The sequence below is a fragment of the Camelus dromedarius genome, chromosome 11, assembly GCF_036321535.1.
Source record: "Camelus dromedarius isolate mCamDro1 chromosome 11, mCamDro1.pat, whole genome shotgun sequence".
In the NCBI taxonomy this organism is placed as follows: Eukaryota; Metazoa; Chordata; class Mammalia; order Artiodactyla; family Camelidae; genus Camelus; species Camelus dromedarius.
This window is the reverse complement of record NC_087446.1, coordinates 49,825,386-49,845,589: the sequence shown is the minus strand read 5'-3', so window position 1 is coordinate 49,845,589 and position 20,204 is coordinate 49,825,386. Positions and strand designations below refer to the sequence as shown.

At 35.8% G+C, this 20,204-nt stretch overlaps 1 protein-coding gene across 3 annotated transcripts in view; it reads right to left on the bottom strand.

The window, feature by feature from the left end:
* TMEM117 (transmembrane protein 117) overlaps positions 1 to 20,204 on the bottom strand; it is a 441,213-nt gene that overhangs the window by 78,647 nt on the left and 342,362 nt on the right. For all 3 annotated transcript variants that reach the window (XM_031462722.2, XM_031462720.2, XM_031462724.2), the window contains one exon: positions 233 to 392. In XM_031462722.2, the coding sequence (XP_031318582.1) occupies positions 233 to 392 (160 nt within the window). The remainder of the gene's footprint in view (positions 1 to 232; positions 393 to 20,204) is intronic.

Here is a 20,204-nt window from a genome sequence, read left to right as displayed (position 1 = left end):
GGCCACCTTGCAATGTTCATACAATGAATTTTTGGTGCTTCTCTCAGAAAAGCCCAATTGGCTTATCCTTCCAGCAAAACTGCTGAAAATATGATCAGAGAAGGCCCCCTTAATAGCAGCTGTAAACTATGCATCGTTCTAGCTTGATGGAGCCTTTCACTGTATAGTGTTTGTTAGACTGAGAACAGAGCATGGAATTGCTTCCGTGAGAGGAGAAAAATTTGACACTTACCTGCATCACGATAAGGAGGTCAAAGACCAAGATGAAAGAAGCCAGGAAGGCTCTAGAAACTTCATCACTGGGCAAGAATCCCCGATTCAGCTTGTCCCAGCTGATCCAGTCAGTTGTAATGACAAGTACAACCACAGAAGTCAGAGTGAACAGAACCGTCCTGTAAGAAACAAGACACTCCGTGAAGAACATGAGAGGTAATAATATAAACAGAATCCATGTGAACCACTGTATTAAATGTCTACCCCTTGCCAAGTACCTATCCTAAGGCATATTCACCAAAAGGAAGATGAAAAAAGGAGCAAATTAAATGCTTTCTTTTCAAAGCAATTAGAAAAGGGTATGATAGCATCTCTTCCAAGATTTTCCCTAAAGAACAATAAGGTAATGATTCTGGAACATATAATTAACAACAAAATATAACAAATTAACCTCGGTTAGTGCAGTGTGTCCCAAAGAGAGCAGCAATTATAACTCTCATTACAGGTACATTGTTTTAACGAGAGTAGTGAACATACATATATAAAAGCAAAAGGCAGATGATGAATGGGCAAGGATGTCTTTAGATTCCATTACTAGCCTACAAAAGAGAGGGACAGTTAGACCGTTCCCTTCGTCATCCTCACAGCCTGACGAGCTCTGCAGAGGAGCCATCTCTACATGCCAACTGTGTAGCCCTGTCTCCTCATAGGACTCAAATCATAGATGGCTTGTGGTCTAGCGACCTGTCTAGGTCACACCATGTTTGATCCCCCATTCCTCGTTACAAGATACTAGGGCCCTGAGATTTTTCTCATACATTTTTGTGGCCCCCATAAAATTTTACATAACTATATGCAGATGGAGTTCAAAGAATGTTTGTTGAAATTTGTAACATTGATCAAGTAAGCTTTTTTATAAAAATAAAAAAAAAAACATAAATTAGTCTTTAATATTGGTATTCAAAGTAAATTTGAAATGCGGGCAGTGAAACTGCCAGAAAATTGTCCATAATGTAGTGAAGCTTGTTTTCAGAGTTACAGTCATATCTACATATTATTTTGAATTGTAAAAGGGAAAATTAAAAAGAACAAATGTTTTGAAAATAATTTTAGTGTAAAGGAATAAATAAAAGAAAAGAAAAGAAAAATGGAAGAAAAAATACGGAGGTGGAATAATGCCTTAAAAGAACACACACCCGTTTTGGCAACAAACAAACTGTTTTTGCCCTTTAATGTCTTATAATAATTGATACTCAAAAAAGAATCATATGACTCATACTAGAATTCTCTTTACAACTGAATAAAATACACATTCCTAAACTAAAATTTTGGGTTTTCTTTTCACAACTTTTTATTTGGAGCAAGTTATGCTTTGATAAAATAAATATAATAAAACTTCTCTTTAGATTTTCCCCCATGAATTGGAAAGATGCATTACTTTTTAATTCTGGAAAATAAAAATTTCTTAAAAATGTACTTATTTTATTAATATTTCAGGCTCTCAAAAGAATTTGACCCATGATCTCCAAAATATAAAGTAAACACTGTCTTTGCTACTGTTTAGAATATCTTTAAGCATTTCCAGAAATTCAAATGGATTAAATAAGCATGGGAGAAATCCTAAATAATTATTAAAATAAAATAGACAGGAACTGCATATATAATACAGTCAAACGGAAGAATAACGGAATTTTCAACAGATTTTTCTCCAGGTTAAGTCTGGTTGTTTTTGTTTTTTTGAGTTTGAGAAACTTTCAGCAAATGTGAATGAAATTGTCACTTTTTTTTTTTTTTTTTTTTTTTGTCAACAAGAAATGTAACAACTTCCATGAAGAACAGGTAAATACTGACTATTCTTCGAAGCTCCTTTTGGTAATCAGGGTAGATCTCATCATCACGCTTGGCTTTTCAGAAGTGTGTTTCACAAGGATGCTATCAATATCACACTTCTTCAGAATGCGCTGTTTGTACCGATTGGTAGATGGTTAGGATCCCAGTTCTCTCACACTCCCCCTTCCTGACCTCCCCAGCCTCCTTCACAAAGCCCCCTACCTGCCTGTTATCCAGCACTGCAGGGTGAAGTCTTGGTGAAACATCCTCCCTTTAACTCTATGGTCAGTATCCGTTCTATTGGTCCAAGCCTCTGGCTACCAGGTTAGTATTTGTAGTATCACCCCGGCACTGTCCCCAAGAGATACCTGAAACTTCCTTTTTGTGAGGACAGTTGATTACATAGGAATTCATACTCTAATGTTCCTTCCTTGGTCTAAATATATAAACTGATACTGTAAAATTAAAGGCTAATTCAGAGGTACATTTTTAGGTACAAAGTTTGGGATTTGGAGTGTTTGCTGAGCAATCGCAATCCTCATCTATTACAAGATTTTTAAGAGTTACTCTTATTCATGCTAGTAATCTTATTGTGAATAGGTATTAAAATTAATCACTAAAACTCTTTGGTAATTAGAATTTATCATAACACCTACTGTATAAGAGCTTCCTGAGACCAAATCTGCATTAGTTCATGTCTTAGATGTTTGCTTTATTTGACAAATTTCATCTATCCAATATATAATCATACTCTTCCTAAGAGCTTTCCATAGGTGTTTCTCTGGCTTTATTAAGTACTTCTGTTTTGACAAAGAGTATTGCCACAGATCTCAAGAAAAAGTTACTGGTAATATTTTATTACTCTGAAGGGAAATTAAAGGAGGTATTCTGCCTGATATTTAATATTTAATTCTACAAAAAGAATAAAAATGGCAACCATTAAATATGCATGCATACAGCTCAGAGAAAGAGCCCTAAAAATAAAGTCAAAAGAGAGGAAAAAAGAAAAGGAAAGAGGGGACCGAAATACATTAACTGGTCATTCCACCTCCAAAATTACATTCAGGGCCCTATCCAGAGATTGATGCAGAAGGAAATGTGTTGCCTGTGGTTTGTTTTTCTGAGCCTCTTCTTATAAAATTGATAGACTTTACCATGCTATGATAATTTGGTTAAAACATCAGTTTAAAAGAGCCATGACTCAGATTATCTAAAAATAGTCACTTTTATGCAAAACTTCTACGAAGGAAGCAGTAATAATAACAAATTACTATTACTGTCATACGCACTTGTGTCAGGGACTGGCATAAGGGCTTTACACAACTAACTCGTGTAACCGTTACTACAACCCTATTATCACCACCTCCAATTTACTAGTGCAGAAACGGAGTCACAGAAAGCTGGACCCGAGTTACAGACTTTATATAAGTTATATAAAATATAAGCCATGAGATGATTCAAACCCAGGCTGACTCCCGGCAATCTGTTTCATAACCATCATGCACATCACCTCTCCTAGGAAGCAACTTGATTTTAATCTCTTGTTACCATGTCTGCAGCTAAGATTTCACTTATTTTCCATTTGTATTATAAGTATAATATTGAAAATTATCATCCAGGAGTACTTCACGTTGAAAAGTAAAACTGACAGAGACTGGCATGAACTGACAAGGAACGGTAAAAAGGAGTATTTTTAGGGCGATGAAAATGGAAACTCATGGATGCAAGCCATCAACGCAACATCCTTGGGGTTTAGCTCAACCAATATGGTTGAAAAGATGTTTACTCTCGATCGTGTTTCTTGGGAGTTCCAGCTTCTCTTTTTAAGTAGCATCCAATTAAACAATTATCTGGATTATTTCCTTTCAAGCTGCAGCCAGCACCAGCAGGACATCCTGGCTCATCAATTCCACTGTCTCTGCATTCTGGCCACCCGTCAAACGGAAAGAACTCATACATAATTATCAGCTTGAGTGGTTAGTCTCACTTCTGTGTTTTCAAATTTCCAGTTTGTTTGTTCTTCCCCAGTTGTTGCTAATTCCTCTTAGATTAATAGGAATCAGAACGTGAGACCCAGAAGGGTTAACAGAGCTTTTCTAATTCATTGCTTTTCAATCTCTGGGCTGGGCTCCTGGGAACCAGATTTGCTAAGGAAGTGCGAATGTCTATGTGCACTACGGGTTGTCGGTAAAGTGAAACAATAAAATGCTTCCAGAGAGGTCAGGGAACTCGCTCGTGTCACACAGACTGCTCGTGACAGAACTACTGTGAGAACTGACTCTGGGGAAGGACTCGCCCTGTTGTAAACCACTTTCTCTCTTCAGCTGAAAATCTGAGGAGATGCTAAAAAATTTAGTATCATCTGGCTCTCATCTGGAAACATACTCACTTTATACTCTATTCAAATATCCATTATACATGCTGATTGAAAACAGAATAGTGCCTGTAAGAGAATCAGGATAAGCCCCCAGTTGTGGTTTAATCATAGTCTTAACCATTCTTTCACCCTAATTTCTGGATTTTAAAAAAATACTGAACTTCTATTTTAAGTAACTAAATGAGTTAATTTTGCTTTTCTTCTTCCATTCATAATCACTTTAAGATAGATTTATTGTACAATCAAATAGCCCAAAAGCAAGGATTAAATCAAGAGAGAGAAGGTTTGGCATTAAGCTTGGATTATCCACAGAGGGCTACCTCAGTGTTGATTATTGTACAGTTTCACTGTAACTAAACCAGGTAGCAGAAATGTACAGAACCTCCTAATAGATTCTACGTTGAGCCAAACAAAACTGCCAAAATTTGATCATGTTTTTTTCTACTAAAAGTAGTAATTTCAGCTGATTCACTATAATAAGTACGCTTTTATGTGCTTTAATACATTAGCCATTATTTATGTTCTAAAATGTTTATAATCTTGGATTCCCATCATGAATATCACATTCCTTTCTGATCACGCTACCTAACTATTATGATGGCTAGAGGGAGTAAAAAATCACTTTTATTTCTTTTTATAATACTTGTGTTAAAATGTTGGAACTCAATCAAAACAAGTCAGATCATGCTTCACAATTTCTCCTAGCAAAACAAAAATCTGTGAATCTTAGAGAAATGAAAGGTTTAGGGCTATCACTACAAACAAACAAACAAAAAAGAATGAATGCGTCGATTAAGATAGCCAATTTAACTTTACAATTTAGTTATGTATAGTCTCATATTTCAAAGTACTAAATACATGAGATGAAATGTGACATGGCAATAGAATTTAAAACGATTTAACATCATAATTTCTAACAATCTCGTTTAGAAGGAAACTACAACAAGCAGGTATAAACAGAAGGATGCACTTCTTCACTTTCTGTTGCAAAACTGAGAGCCAGTTCAAACACCCAGCTCCACTCTGAACACTAACTACAGGACACAGAAGTCACAGATGGCCAGGAGAGAATGCTGACACTGTCCATTCCTCTTGTTTTAATTATCGGTGTTGCCATTGCAATGCTGTGAGAAGAACAATCACCACTTGGGTCCTCAAGCCAGTTCAGCCTAAAATTTGGGAGTTTACTCAGCACCGTAGTCTAGCTGATGGAGCCAAGGTTGCTCCTTAGAAGTCTGTAAGGAAGAGATTTTAGTGTCCTTCCAGTCCTGCTCTTGGGATCAGGAAGCACCCAGGGAACACAAAGGTAATGTTTGCTAAATGACCTAGCTTCTCCATGTGGCTTTCCTTAAGTAAATGCCACTGCCAGTTCTTGGTCAATCTGGACACACTTGTTAAGATAGGATCCCTGAGAAGATGCAGTCGTTAACTTATCTTCTTTGTGGCTCCAGTGGGATCTGGAGTCTGTAAAGGAAATTATTAGACTCTAACGTTGTCTGTTAAACTGCACATTTATGTGTTATTTGTCTTTGTATCTTTCTATTACTCCATGAAGAGAAGTGCCCCGAACACAGCAGGAGCTCAGAAAGCACTGAACAGATTGAAGTGAAGAAACAACCTGGTAACTCTTGCTCCTGAAAGGCCATGAAAAAGGTGGCTGAAAGAGACACCTCTGGGTTAGGGCATTTGGCACATCATTTGGTAAATTGCAATTTATGTGGATAGTGTCCTGGTGTCCTAATCTACGTAAGCAATGCTCCTTGGAGTTCTGCAGCGTCCAACCGTTACAGCTTTATGTGGAGCCCTGAGCATTGGCAATCTTTATACAAGAGGTGGCAAACGAAATGACCACATTTTTTTTTTAGTGGCTTGAATTCCTCTACTGGCGTTTGAGTGATGTTGGTTTACTCAGAGGGACTTAGAATGAGCTTATGGATACAAAGCATAGTTAGTGTTGGCCAGGAGAAATCATTTTAGTTTCTTTGTGTTTCATAGCATAAAGCATATGTTTTAGGAAAAAACACTCAGTAGATGGCAAAGTCCTTAGGACTGAGGCTGTGTCATTCATTACCGATTACCAACAACCAGCGCATTATTGATACTTTAAAAAATAGTATGAACAAATACATCTCTTTAATCTGGTATAGGAAATGCCTTACCCTTCACTGAGCTCAGCTACTTCTGCAATTGACAGTACTTCCTCCAGGGTTTACAGAGCAAAGAAAGAACCCTGTGCAATGATGCAAAATTAGGTTGCAGGGGCTTAACAGGCATCTTAATCCTCTGTGTCTCTTAGGAAACTCACCTGTCTAATTTTTTCTTCCTAGTGGATTACCTTATACATACTAAATATTTCACAAATTCAATATGAGATGTACTCTACTAATTGTTACCCCACCTATAAAATACTACAAGTTCAGTAATGAAAGTGGTAATAAAGATAAGGCTATACATAAATGCCCATTAACTACAGACAACGCCAGCAAGAACTATACCCATTATGGTTTATTTAATGCAAATAAAATAACACTATGATACTATAATACTCCAAACACACTTCTGATTTTTTAAATTGCAAAGTAAAAATGTTTAGTACAACATACCAAATTTGCATTTTTTCCCCTATTGCTAATTTTTTTTTTTTAAATAAGGAAAACTATAGGATCTTGCAGGGATGAGCAGCTCTATTTAATTTTTAAAAAATAGGATGAATTTGTATACTGAATTAAAAATAAAGGTTCAAGTAAAATTTTGTGACTTTGTTGAAGCCAAGATGTTTATGCAAGTCAAACCAAGGCCAAACATATATTTTCAGCATTATTTCAAATATCTCTTGAAGAGGATGTATCCTCAGGAGACTGGCCTTTGGGAAGGATGCTTTCAGAACTCTCCACAAGTACCTCTGGAAGAAAGAATCTTCTCAATGACACTGGGCACGTGATAGAATGGCTAGGAAAGTAGATATTGTGAACATAAAATAGTTTTATTTTATGAAAGAAGACTATAAAATAGACCACAGGAAGAGAAAAAAATTCCCTAAAGTCATACAGAAATATCTCAAGGAAATAAAGGGAGATCAAAAAATTAGTATTAGGATTCATAAGGGACACATTTCATTCTTGAATTATAATGAAAAGATTTTGTAAAATATCTAAAGCTCTATTATTGTAGATATATATTTATTTTCTCTTGGGAACCTGTAAAGTATCTTTGATTTGTTTATACATAGTTCAGGACAAACTAGAAAAAAAAAAAAATGACCTCACTCAAAAATAGGGAAACAGCATGTTGGCACTAGTGATCAGAGAACCGATTTCTAAGTTTGATTTAATTAAGAGTAGATTGTTGGTATTTTAAAGGCAGATCATCAGCTTTGTCTGGTCAACCCAGTGGAGAATTTTGAGGCCATGTAAAAGCGTCATTTCATCAAGAATTTAGAAAGCTCCTGGCTAGCAAATGCTATTTCAGGTAATGTACAAGAATGAAAAGCAGTATTGCTTTTTGAATGAGAAAGTCATATTGTAATGCATTCAAGGACACAGAGAATTTGAGAAACATTCGCTGAGCAACTCTGCCAAAAGCACAGAGCTAAACTGGAGGGACACAAAATGATCTCTGGCCTTGAGGAACTTGTCACCAGCTGAAGGATGGCAACACAATCAAAACAATCATACCCAGAGTTAAGCAAAAACCATGATGCTACAGAAGTTTCCAGTAATACCTGATTTATTTTTATTCAGGTATGAAAGGTAGCTAGGAGGTTTAGTGAAATTAGACCTAGAAAATGAATAGATTGCAATGGTGGAATGTATATTGCAGGCAAAGGACAAATCTGAAAGAAAACATAAAAATGTTAGTGGGGGGTAGGGAAGAGTGGCAGGTGTTTCCAAAGTTTCTAGACTGTGTGACTAAAAGGATTGCAAAGCCATTAACTGAAGTGCGAAACACAAAAGAAAGCAGAAATGAAAAATCCTGTTTTGGACACACTGTTAAGTTTACGGGGCTGGCAGGACATCTTACAGGAATGAACAACAGTCAGCTGGAGACAGGAATCTGGGCCAAGGAAAGATCAGGCCCTGAATTTTGATTCACTCAAATACAAGTAATTGTTAAAGGCATGAGGATGAATCAGATTTTTCAGGTAAAAAATAAAAATGAAAAAAAAAAAAGAATAGAGAAAAATCAAGGCCAGAGTCTTGAAGATCACTTCTGTTTATGGCATATCCAGAGAGAGCAGGAGGGCAACAAGGCCAAAGATATATGACATGATACGTGAAGAAATCCAAAATAAAACAACATTATAGAAGCCACAGAGAAAAATAATTTCAAGAATGAATTTGTAGCCAAAACTCCCAAATACTACATAGCAGTTTTATGGGCTAAAGATTGAAGTTGGACCACTGCTGAGGATACCTCTTTCTTTAACACAAGACTCCCCTGAAAACTACAAAACTGGATGTAAACATAGTTTTGTGTATTTTCTCTGTAAACTCTGATAGGGGCCTAATTTGTGTTTTGCTCCCAGGATGGCTACTAGCAAAGAGGAAGAGAAAATTGAGGAAATTATTTGGGTAATCAATTTAAAACCATTAGGCTGCAATTAGCCAAGTAACTGACAATTTTATTAGAGTTTGCCCAAATATCTCAGGCAAAATCATTGTTTTGTAGGATGGCTTGAGTCCTGGAGGGAAGTGAAGGCCCAGATTGAGAAACAGTAGAAAGTAGACAATTACAGTAATGCATGGTGACATGGTTATAAATATACAGAGGTTAAATATAAAATAGATTTGAGAGTAAAATTAATAGAACTTAGGCTACATTTGTTCGATGCTTATGGAAATAGGAAAGTTGGGAAGAAAGCTGGTTTGGTTTGAGAACAGACTATGAGGTGGACATTCAGAACGCTCCAGAAACCTACATTTACCCTCATAGACCCCTGGGCCCTGGGAGCAGATGAAATTCTGAGATGACCCCCAGTGATCCCGTCCCTTGTATAAATAATCTCCTCCCCTGGAGTCTGGGCAGGACCTATGGATATTGTGATTTTCAGGTAGACATCATTCCTGTGACTATGTTATGTTACACGTCAAAAGGGATTTCCGCAGACTTAGTTAAGATAACTACTCAACTGGCCTTGGGATAATCAAATGGGAGGTTCTCTTGGTGGGCCTGACCTAATCACATGAGCCCTTTAAAAGCAGAGAGTTTTCTCTGGCTGGTAACAGCAGAGGCAGTTGGGGAGATGTGAAAAGTGTGGGACAGAGGTTCTCTGTTACGACGGAGAGGGTCATGGGACAAGACTAGGAGAAGCCTTCTACGAGCCCTGGCAGACAGCAAGGAAATGGGGATGTCAGTCCCGGAACTACAAGGAACTGAAGTCTGCCAACAACAAAAAGGAGCTTGGAAAAGGACCCTGTGCTCCAGATGAGAATGCAGCCAGCTGACAAGCTGACTTAAGCCTGAGCAGAGAATCCAGCCTCATCTTGCCAGACTTCTGACCTATAGACTATAAGACAATGAGTATTTTTTTTTTTAAAGACACTAAGTTTGGGATTTGTTATGTGGCAATAGAAAACTAATACAGCGCTAGAAATTTAGGATTCTTGGGATCCTAAAATTATTGCTTATTGGAAATATTTCCAAGCCAGATATAGAAAAGAAATGCTTAGCTCTTGAGATCAGAGATGATTAAGATCAATTAAAGTTGTTATCTATCCAAACTGGGAAATAAACCCAGGCTTCCATGGGACATCTATTCACAGGAAAATGCTCCCTGAATTAGAGACCAAAATTAGCCTTAAAAGAAAATTTGGTCCAGCTACTTGTCTCCAAGTGCGTAAATAATTGTACAGGGAAGGCTCTGTCTGTATCTTTGTTTAGAATTTAACAAGAAAGAATGATGCTTTCAAGGTGCATCGAAGCATATTAAAATGCCACCCAATACCTAAATGCAATTTCTCTTAGTTAAATTTAACTACTCTTGCTCTAGAAGATGATTAGTCAGGATCTACTCCAAGAGAAAAATTCTCCTTGTACTTAAAAAGAAAACCTCGTCAAAGGAAAGAGCACTGGCTTCCAGTCATGGCTCATAGTAATTATTTATGTGTACTTGGAAAAATCAGTTATCCTCTCACGCTTAATTTGTCATCTCTGAAATGGTGATGATGATGATGATGAAGCAGTATTAGGTGATAACGGTGATGTCACTTTATAACGTATTAGGTATAATTATATTAGTGCACCCATATACTCATTTAATTCTCAAAGCAATCCTACAAGGTAAATATTATTAATCATCTCATTTTGCATAAGGAAGATTAGACTTTGAGAGATTAAGTAACCTGACCAAGATCACAAAGCTATTAAATATGGAGCTTAGATTAAAATCATGTGCCTCTGACTCCGATGCCAAGCTCTTAGCCACTATGCTATTCTGACTTACCTATTTATGATGTTGTGAGGATTGAATAACGGATGCGAGGCAACTGAAAATTTTAAATATTGTTTTTATATTTAAAAGGCAATAATCCAATCATCCTTTAGTCTTCTTTCAGCAAATTATTCAACAGGTATGCAAGGATAAAGCTACAACAAGTGATCTCACTCTCAAGCAGGTGGGGAAACTTTCTTTTGAATTACAAGACTTCAGTGTATTTTTTTTTCTAATTAGAGGTGATATATTTAATGCACAAGCCCATACTTCTCACAGGTAATAACGTGCTTTGCTTGGTAGCATTGAGGTAAAAGGACCACCCACTCTGGAGTTGCCTGTGTCCTTGTACAGGCACAGAAGTATCTGATTTGGCCCAATGGGGATCTGGAAAGTATCATCCATTAACTTGGTGAAATTAGGTGATTTTCAAAAATCATCATCACATTATAATTAATTGAGGTGCTGCGAGTCTCTGTTAGGCAGTTTTCAAAAGAAGGTTTGTTTGTTTCTTTTTTTTTTTTTTGAAATAAATGAAATTTGGACGAACTAAACTCACCCAGTCCAAAGCTGTACACTTCACTTAATCCACTGGCCCCATTCCTTACAGCTACAGTTGAGGTACTTACCTAATACCATCCTTTTCCTCATCTAAGAACAAAGTCTGCTGGGGCCATTTGGCCTTCCTTTCCAGTTGAGGGATTTTAGAAAGTCAAAGACTGGTTCATCCTCCTTTTCCTCATTTTCACTCCAAGATGTTTATGCCCTTTTCTGGTGCATGGATCTTTGGACCCTGGTGATGCCACATGAATTTAACTGCATGTTTGGTAACAAGATGTTGGGACTGCAGGAGTCGAATAAGCATTGTTACAGCAAACTGGATGGGAACCTTCCAAAGAAATGTCAAAATCTTTACTCTTCCTACACTGTGATAATAGTTCAAACTGTTCGTCATGGGATACGGGGGGCTAAAATGTTGGTACTGCCTGGTGGGGTCTTGTTCTTCCTACATTATTCCCCTTCCAGACCCCAGAAGGGCCACTATCAAGAAGTGAGCTGTGTATAGGGGTGAGCCATCATAGAGTTAAAGCTTAACTACAGAACAAAACTATGTAAAGAGAGGAAAAAATAATGTGAAAAGAAAAACAAAGAAAATCAGTTTTTAAGAATCTCTTCCTCCGAGTACTTAAATGTATGACTTTTGGTCCTGAAAGAGGTTTCTGAACATGTCTTTTCCAATAGCCTTAATCCATGCTTTGCTTTTCCAATAAGCTGTGACTGGATCCCTATGTCTGCTTGTGCCAAATCTCAAATTCTTAAATGTTTATACTTGTTTGAGAAGCATATCATTTTCACCTTTTCTACCAATAGCCTTTTTTTTTGTAGTAATAGCCTTTTGTTTAATAGCCTTTTGTGCAGTAATGGTCCTGCAGCAAATACTAAACCTCCCATTAGCTGAAAATTAAGAAACTAAATAAAGTTTTTAGGCAATTTACTGGATAGTCAAAGATAAATATCTTTTACATCAAGATGATAAACTGAGTTCTTTTGTCAACCACTCCAAATCCCATTAATGTCTTAATGATGACCTATAAAAGGAAATTCCATAACAGCAAGGAGAACATGAGTGAGAAAGAGATTTTGATGAATTTCCAGGAGAAGAAGATAATTGGATTTGGACATATGTGACACAGGCTGAAGGAGCCAGGAGCACAGGCACACACACAAAGGCTCAGCGGAGAGGCATTCACTCCAGGAACCTTCTAGGGAGGCTCAAAGGAAAGAGCTGGCATGTATGAAAAGCAGGAAGGGAGATGCACTGATGGTACCACACTCTTTATTCTCTTCTCTTACTATCCATACTTAGGGCAGCTGTTTGAGTATGGAAACATTGGTGCCGGTTACACGGTCTTCTCTTAATGTCAGATTTAATGTCTTTGCCTTAATTGCGTGATCGGTCATATTATTTGACTTTTCAGGAAATCAAAATTTAAAATATAACTTGTAATTTAAAAACCATTAGTAGGGTTACAAATGTTGGACTGAATCAATAGACAAAACATGGAAGGCAATCACAGTTCCAATGACAAATGTGTAATTCACCTCAACAATGTGAAATATATATGGCTGATAGAAGTTTGGAAGGTGTGGAAGGGCAAAAAGGTACAGAGAAATGTGAAGCCATTATTTAAAGGCAAGAAACAGAAGAAACTATTCTAAGAAGAAACTATTCCAAAACTAAGAAAATAAGTGAGAAACTGCACAGAGTGGGCTGGAGGGGCATTAGAAGGAAGTATAAAAGAGCAAATTTCCTATTTTTGATAGTTTGCTGTTATTAGTCACTATTTAAAGTTGATAAATTTAAAAATAGAGTAATGTAATTATTTAGGATTAGAAAAATCAGAAAAACTACATACAGGAAGAATTTTAAGTGGTAACTCTGGGGAGTGGGGCCAGAGGTGGTAATGGCTTGCTTTTTATTTTATGTCTTTTCATGCTACTTGATTTTTTGTTTCAACCATAATGCATGTACTACTTACAGAGTAACAAAAAACATCACATAACAAACCCAAAAGCCATCCTGCTTTAAAGATCAGACATTAATAGAGACAGAGGAAACTTGTCTTAGGTATCAGATCTCTACAAAATTAATATTATTACATAATATAGGAGAAAGTCTCCCAATTTGTTTAATAAATCTGACCAAGATAGTAACACAAAGAAAACTATGGGTCAGTCTTAATATGAAATGGTGCTCATACTAATTAAAGTTCAAGGAAATTAAAATTTAAACTACAAAAAATACCTCCACACACTTCCTAGTCTGACAAAAATGCTGTCTGATAACACCAAATATTGATGAGGACATGGAGCAGTGTGACCGTGCAATGCACAGTAGAAAATTTTTAGCATTATTGATCATAATAACAAACAAAAAGATAGCTGGAAATAACTTATTCAATGGATACATAAATTGCCTTATATTAATGCAGAGAAATATTTACAGTGATGAAAATGAATAACTCAGGTACACCAAAGACAGAGGAAACTCACAAATGTGGTCTTGAATGAAAAAAATCAAAGCGTAAAAAGAATATATACATTCACATAAAATTTAAAAATGGGTTTTCTATAATATATTACTTAGGGCTGCATGAATAGTTGGTAAAACTATAAAGAAAATCAAGTAAATTATTATTATAAAACACAAATTCTGGTCACTTTAATCTATTTTCCTAACAGAGTAAAGAACTGTGATCTAAGGGCTTGGGGGTCCCTATATTTGTTGATGTTTTGAACTAACTAGTGGGTACTTGATAACTATATTGAAACAGCATACACACACACACACACACACATAAAGATATATAAAAATATTCCATGTTCATGGATAGGAAGACTTAATATTGTTAAGATGTCAGTTTTCTCCAAATTGATCTATAGATTCAACACAATCCTAGTCAAAATTACAGCAAATACTTTGAGGATATCAACAAACTAATTCTAAAGTTTATATGGAAAGACAAAAGACCCAGAATATCCAACAAGATATTGAAGAAAACTATAATCAGATAACTGACATTATCTGAATTCAAGTCTTTCTATAAATTTATAGTAATCAAGATAGTGTGGTATTGATCAAAAAATAGACAAACAGATTAATGCAACAGAATAGAGAGCCCAGAAACACATCCACACAAACATAGTCAATTGATTTTTGACAAAGAAGCAAAGACAATCTAATGGATAGTCTTTCCAAAATGATGTCAGCACAAATTGACATTCACATACCAAAAAACAAAACAAAACAAAACAAAAAAACCCCAAAAACCCTAAATAGCCTTATACTTTTCTCAAAAAGTAACTCAAAATGGACCATAGACCTAAATATAAAAAACAAAACTATAAAACTTCTAGAAGGTGATATAGAAAAAAAATCTAGGTGACTTTGGGTTTGGCAATGAGTCTTCAGATGCAACACCAAAGGCACAGTCTATGAAAGAAAGAATTGATAAGTTGCAATTTATAAAAATTAAAAACTTCTACTTTGTAAAAACCAATTAAGTTGGTATTAACCCAAACTAGATTGTTTTAAGTTAAAATATTAATTGGAATTGCCAGGAAAACCAATATAAAAATGAATTTTAAAATAGACAGTAAAGGAAACAAGGGAATTTAAGTGGTACACTGGAAAATACATACATAACATAAAAGATGGGAGTCATGGAAGAATACAAGGACAAAAAAGGCATAAGACATGTAGAAAACAGTTAGCAGACTACTAGACATAAATTCTGCCATATCTGAGTACATTAAACATAAACAGATTAAACACTCAGAAGGCAGAGGTTGACAGAATGAATTTTTAAAAAAATACATAGCTTCTATAAGAGAAACATTTTAGATTCCAAGACACAAACAGTTTGAAAGTACAAGTCTGGAAAAAGATACATCATGCAAACTGTAACCAGAAGAGAGCTGGAGTGCTTACACTAATATCAGACAAACAGATTTCAGAACAACTTGTTCCCAGAGGAACCGTAGATTGCACAATGATAAAAGGGCAATCCGTCAAGAAGACAGAACAATTATAAACACATATGAACCTAAAAACAGAGCCCCAAAATACAACAAATAAAACTAACAGAATTAAAAGGAGAAAAAGATAATTTAACAACGGTAGTTGAAAGTTTCAATATCTCACTTTCAATAAAGGACTGAACAAACAGACTGAATATCAGCAAAGAAACAGAAGACTTGAACAAAACTATAAACTGGGAAACCAAACCGGCTGACACCTTGATACTGCACTTGAGTCTCCAGAGCTGTGAGAAAGTAAATTTCTGTCGTTGGGGGGGGGGGGGGAAGCAAACTGTACAATAACTGGACCTAAAAGACACGTATAGAATATTACACTTAACAAAAGCAGGATATGCATTTTCAAGTGCACTTGAAACATTCTGCAGGATAGACCATAGGTTGGGCCATAAAACAAGCCTCAATAAATTTAAAGGGGTTGAAATAATACAAAGTGTGTTCTCTGATCACATTGGAATTATATTAGATAATAATGATAATAAAAGGAAATTTGGGGAAATCACAAATATGTAGAAATTAAACAACACACTCCTAAAGAGCCAACCAAGCAAGGAATAAATTGCAAGGGAAAATAGAAAGTATTTCTCAATGAATGAAACCCAAACACAACAAATAAAAACATATGGGATGCACTGTTTAGAGAGGAAGTTAGAGCTATAAATGTGTATATTAAAAAAGAAGATCTCAGATAATTCACTTAACCTTACGCCTTAATAAATCAGAAAAAGAAGAGCAAGCTAAAACCACAGCACAGAATGAAGGAAATGCTGAGATAGGCCATCGTGTGCATGCAGCCTTCTGGCTTCTCCAAATCCCTACACAGCTGCTTAAGAATGGGCCTCGGGCCTGGAACAGTTTCTTACTAAAAGGTAAAGAGTCCTCTCTTGTGCTCGTGCTGGACCAATCATCCTGTGTGGGAAGGTCTTTCTCTGTTTCAGATTCAGTGCGTATTCATTCCTTTGTTCTGCTTAAGCATTTCCATCACACAGCACCTGGCCATCCCACTGCTATTTCTGTCCCTGGAAGGGAGGGGACAGAGTCCTTCATTATGGACCACAAGAGGGGTACATGTAGTCAAACTGCCCTGCATTAGCTGCTGGGGGAGCCCAGCTGGCAATAAGGAAATGAATAGGAGACTGACACTTACTTCTGAAGCTGATCTTGCTGCCTCTTCTATGTGTGAGTGAAGCATGATTCTAGCCAGTGCTTGGCTGCTCTGTGTTTCCCTTGGCTACTCTGATACCAAGAAGCAGTGGACAGAAGTGCTCAGACTTCTACTCCTGGTAGTAAGTAACAAGTACCATTTGCTCAACAGAAATAATAAAGATTGGTGCAGAAAATACATGAATAGAGAATAGAGAAACAATAGGGAGAATCAACAAAACCAAAACATTGGCTCTTTGAAAGGATCAACAAAATTAATAAGTAATTAGCTAGATTGACCAAGGTCAAAAAAAGAGAAGATTCAAATTAGTAAAATCAGTAATAAAAGAGGAGATATCACTACCGATCTTGCAGAATTAAAAAATATTATGAGGGAATGCTATAATGAACTAATTGCATGCCAATCAATTAGTTAACCTAAGATGAAATGAGCATTTTCTTAGAATGACACAAACTACTGAAATTACAGCAAGAGTATACAGAAAGTCTAAACTGATCTATGATAAGTAAAGAGAGGAAGTGAGTAATTTTGAAACTCTTCACAGAGAAAATCCCATGTTCAGATGACTTTACTAGTAAATTCTATCCAATATCTAAAGAAGTATTACTATTAATATTCATGTTCTATTCCAAAAAGAGAAGGGAATACTTCCCAACTCATTTTATGAGGCCTGATACCAAAATCAAAGATATTACCAGAAAAGAAAACCACAGAACAATATCCCTTGCAATTATAGATGCAAAATCCCTCCACAAAATATTAGCAACCACAATTCAGCAATGTATAAAAAGGATCATACACAATGATCAACTGAAATTCGTACCAACAATACAGAATTGGTTTAACATGTGAAAAATCAGTCAAAATGACGTGTCATATTAACAAAAAAAAAAAAAAAATGGGCCAAAAAAATCACATGATTATCTCAATAGACAGAGAAAAACCATTTGGCAAAAACAACCCCAAAACTGAATAACCTTTCATGATAAAAGCACTGAACCAGCCAGGATTAGAAGGAAAATTCTTACACCTAATAAGGGCAATCTATGAAAAACCCAAAACCAACAACATATTTAATGTTGAAAACTGAAAGCTGTCTTTCTAATGTCAGAAAAAAGACAAGGATGTCCACCTGCACAACTTCTATTCAGCATTTTATTAGAGGTTCTCACCGGGCAATTATGCAGGAAAAATCAGCTGAAAGGAATCCAAATTGTAAAGGAAGAAGTGGAAGTTTGTCTATTAACAGATGGTATAGCCTTGTATACAGAAAATTCTAAGGAATACAGATACATTCACACTTGTTAGGACTAACAGTTCAGCAGGGTTAAAGGATACAATATCAATATGCAAAAATCAACTGTATTTCTATACATGAGAAATGAACTATCTGAAAATGAAAGTAAGAAAATTTTTATTTATTATAGCATCATAAATAAAATATATATGAACAAATTTAATAAAAATAAGTGTAAGACTTGAACTCTGAAAACTACAAAATATTGTTGGAGAAGATTAAAGACCTAATAAGCAAAAAGAAAGACATTCCATGTTCATGGATTGAAAGACTGAATACTGTCAGGATGAAACAGTTGAGGGAAATTAAGAGGCATACATTTCCAGTTACAAAATAAATAAATCACTGGGATGAAATGTACAGCATGGAGAATACAGTCAGTAATAATGCAATGTCTTTGTGTGGTGACAGGTGGTCACAAGAGCTATCATGGTGATCATTTTGTAAAATACAGAAATATCAGATCACTATGTTGTGTACCAGGGACTATCATAGTGTTGTAGGTCATTTATACTTCAACAAACAAGCAAACTCACAGAAAAAGAGATCAGATTTGTGGTTATCAGAGATGAGGGGCGGGGAGAGGGGGAACTGGATGAAGGTGGTCAAAAGGTACAAACTTTCAGTTATAAAGTAACTGTATATTTAATGTACAGTTGATGTAATATACAACATGATTAATATGATTAACACTACTGTATGTTATATACGAAAGTTGTTAAGAGAGTAAATCCTAAGAGTTCTCCACAAGGGTAAACATTTTTTTCTTTTTCTTTTAATATGCATGTATATGAGATGATGGGTGTTCACTAAACTTACTCTGGTAATCTTTTCATAAGGTACATAAATCAAACCATTATGCTGTACAACTTAAAAGTATACAGTGTCCTATGTCAATTAAATCTCAATAAAACAGTAAGGATTAAAAACATGGAACTATTCCTGAAACTGACACACAGATTCAATGCAATGTTTGTCAAAACTCCAGCTGCTTTGTTGGCAGAATTGACAAGCTGATCCTAAAATTCATATGGAAATACACAGGACACTTGGCATAAGTACAGACATACAGATCAGTGGAATAAACTTGAGAATCCAGAAGTCAACCCATAAATTTACAGCCAGCTGATTTCTTACAGGAGCGCCAAGACCATTCAAAGGAGGAATGAACAGTCTTTCCAGCAAGTGGTGCCAGACAACTGGATAGTCACTTGCAAATATAGTGAAGCTGGATACTTACCTCACACAATATATAAAAAACGGCTCAAAAAGGATCAATAACTTATTATAAGAGTTAAGACTATAAAACTCTTAGAATAAATCATAGAAGTAAATCTTGTGACCTTGAATTAGACAACTATTTCTATGATACTTAAAGGACAACCAAAGAAAATACAGATAAGTTGGATTTCATAAAAATTTAAAACTTTAGTGCTTCAAAGGACATGAAAAGAAAGGAAAATACAGCTCACAGAATGAGTGAAAACTTATGACTCAACAATAAAGACAAATAACTCAATCAAAAATGAGTAAAAAAAATGGAAACAGTCAATTCTTCAAGTGGTCAATAAGCACTAGAAAGGATGCTCAATATCATGAGTCATTAGGGAAATGCAAATGGAAACCATGAGGAGGTGTCATCTCACCCTCCCTAGGATGGCTAATACAAAAATGACAGACAGCAACAAGAGTAGAGAGGATGTGGAAAAACTGGAACCATCATTCATTGCTTAGGAAAATAAAATGGTATAGTCATTTTGGTAAACAGTTTGACAGTTCTTCAAAATGTCAACCACAGATTTATCATGCTGTCCAGTAACTGCACTTCTAAGTACACGCTCAAGAGAAATAAAAGCATAAGTCCGCACAAAAACTTGTGTATGAGTGTTACAGAGCATTATTCCTACTGGTCAAAAGTGGAAACAACCCAATTATCCATCAACTAATGAATAGATAAATAAAATGTGTTTTATCCATATACAGAATATTATTTGGCAATAAAACAGAATGAACTATTAATAAATATCACACCATAATCAAACCTTAAAAATATTATGCTAAGGGAAAGAAATCAGTCATAAAAACTACGTACTGTATGGTTCCATTTATATGAAATATCCAGAATAGGTAAATACACACAGACTGGTGATTGCCAGGGGGAGGAAGAACTGAGGAGCAACTGCTTAATGAGTCCAGGATTTTCTTTTGCGGGGATGAAAATGTTACGGAACTAAACAGAGGTGGTCGTTGCACGTTATGAACATACCAAATGTCACTGAATCGTATACTTTAA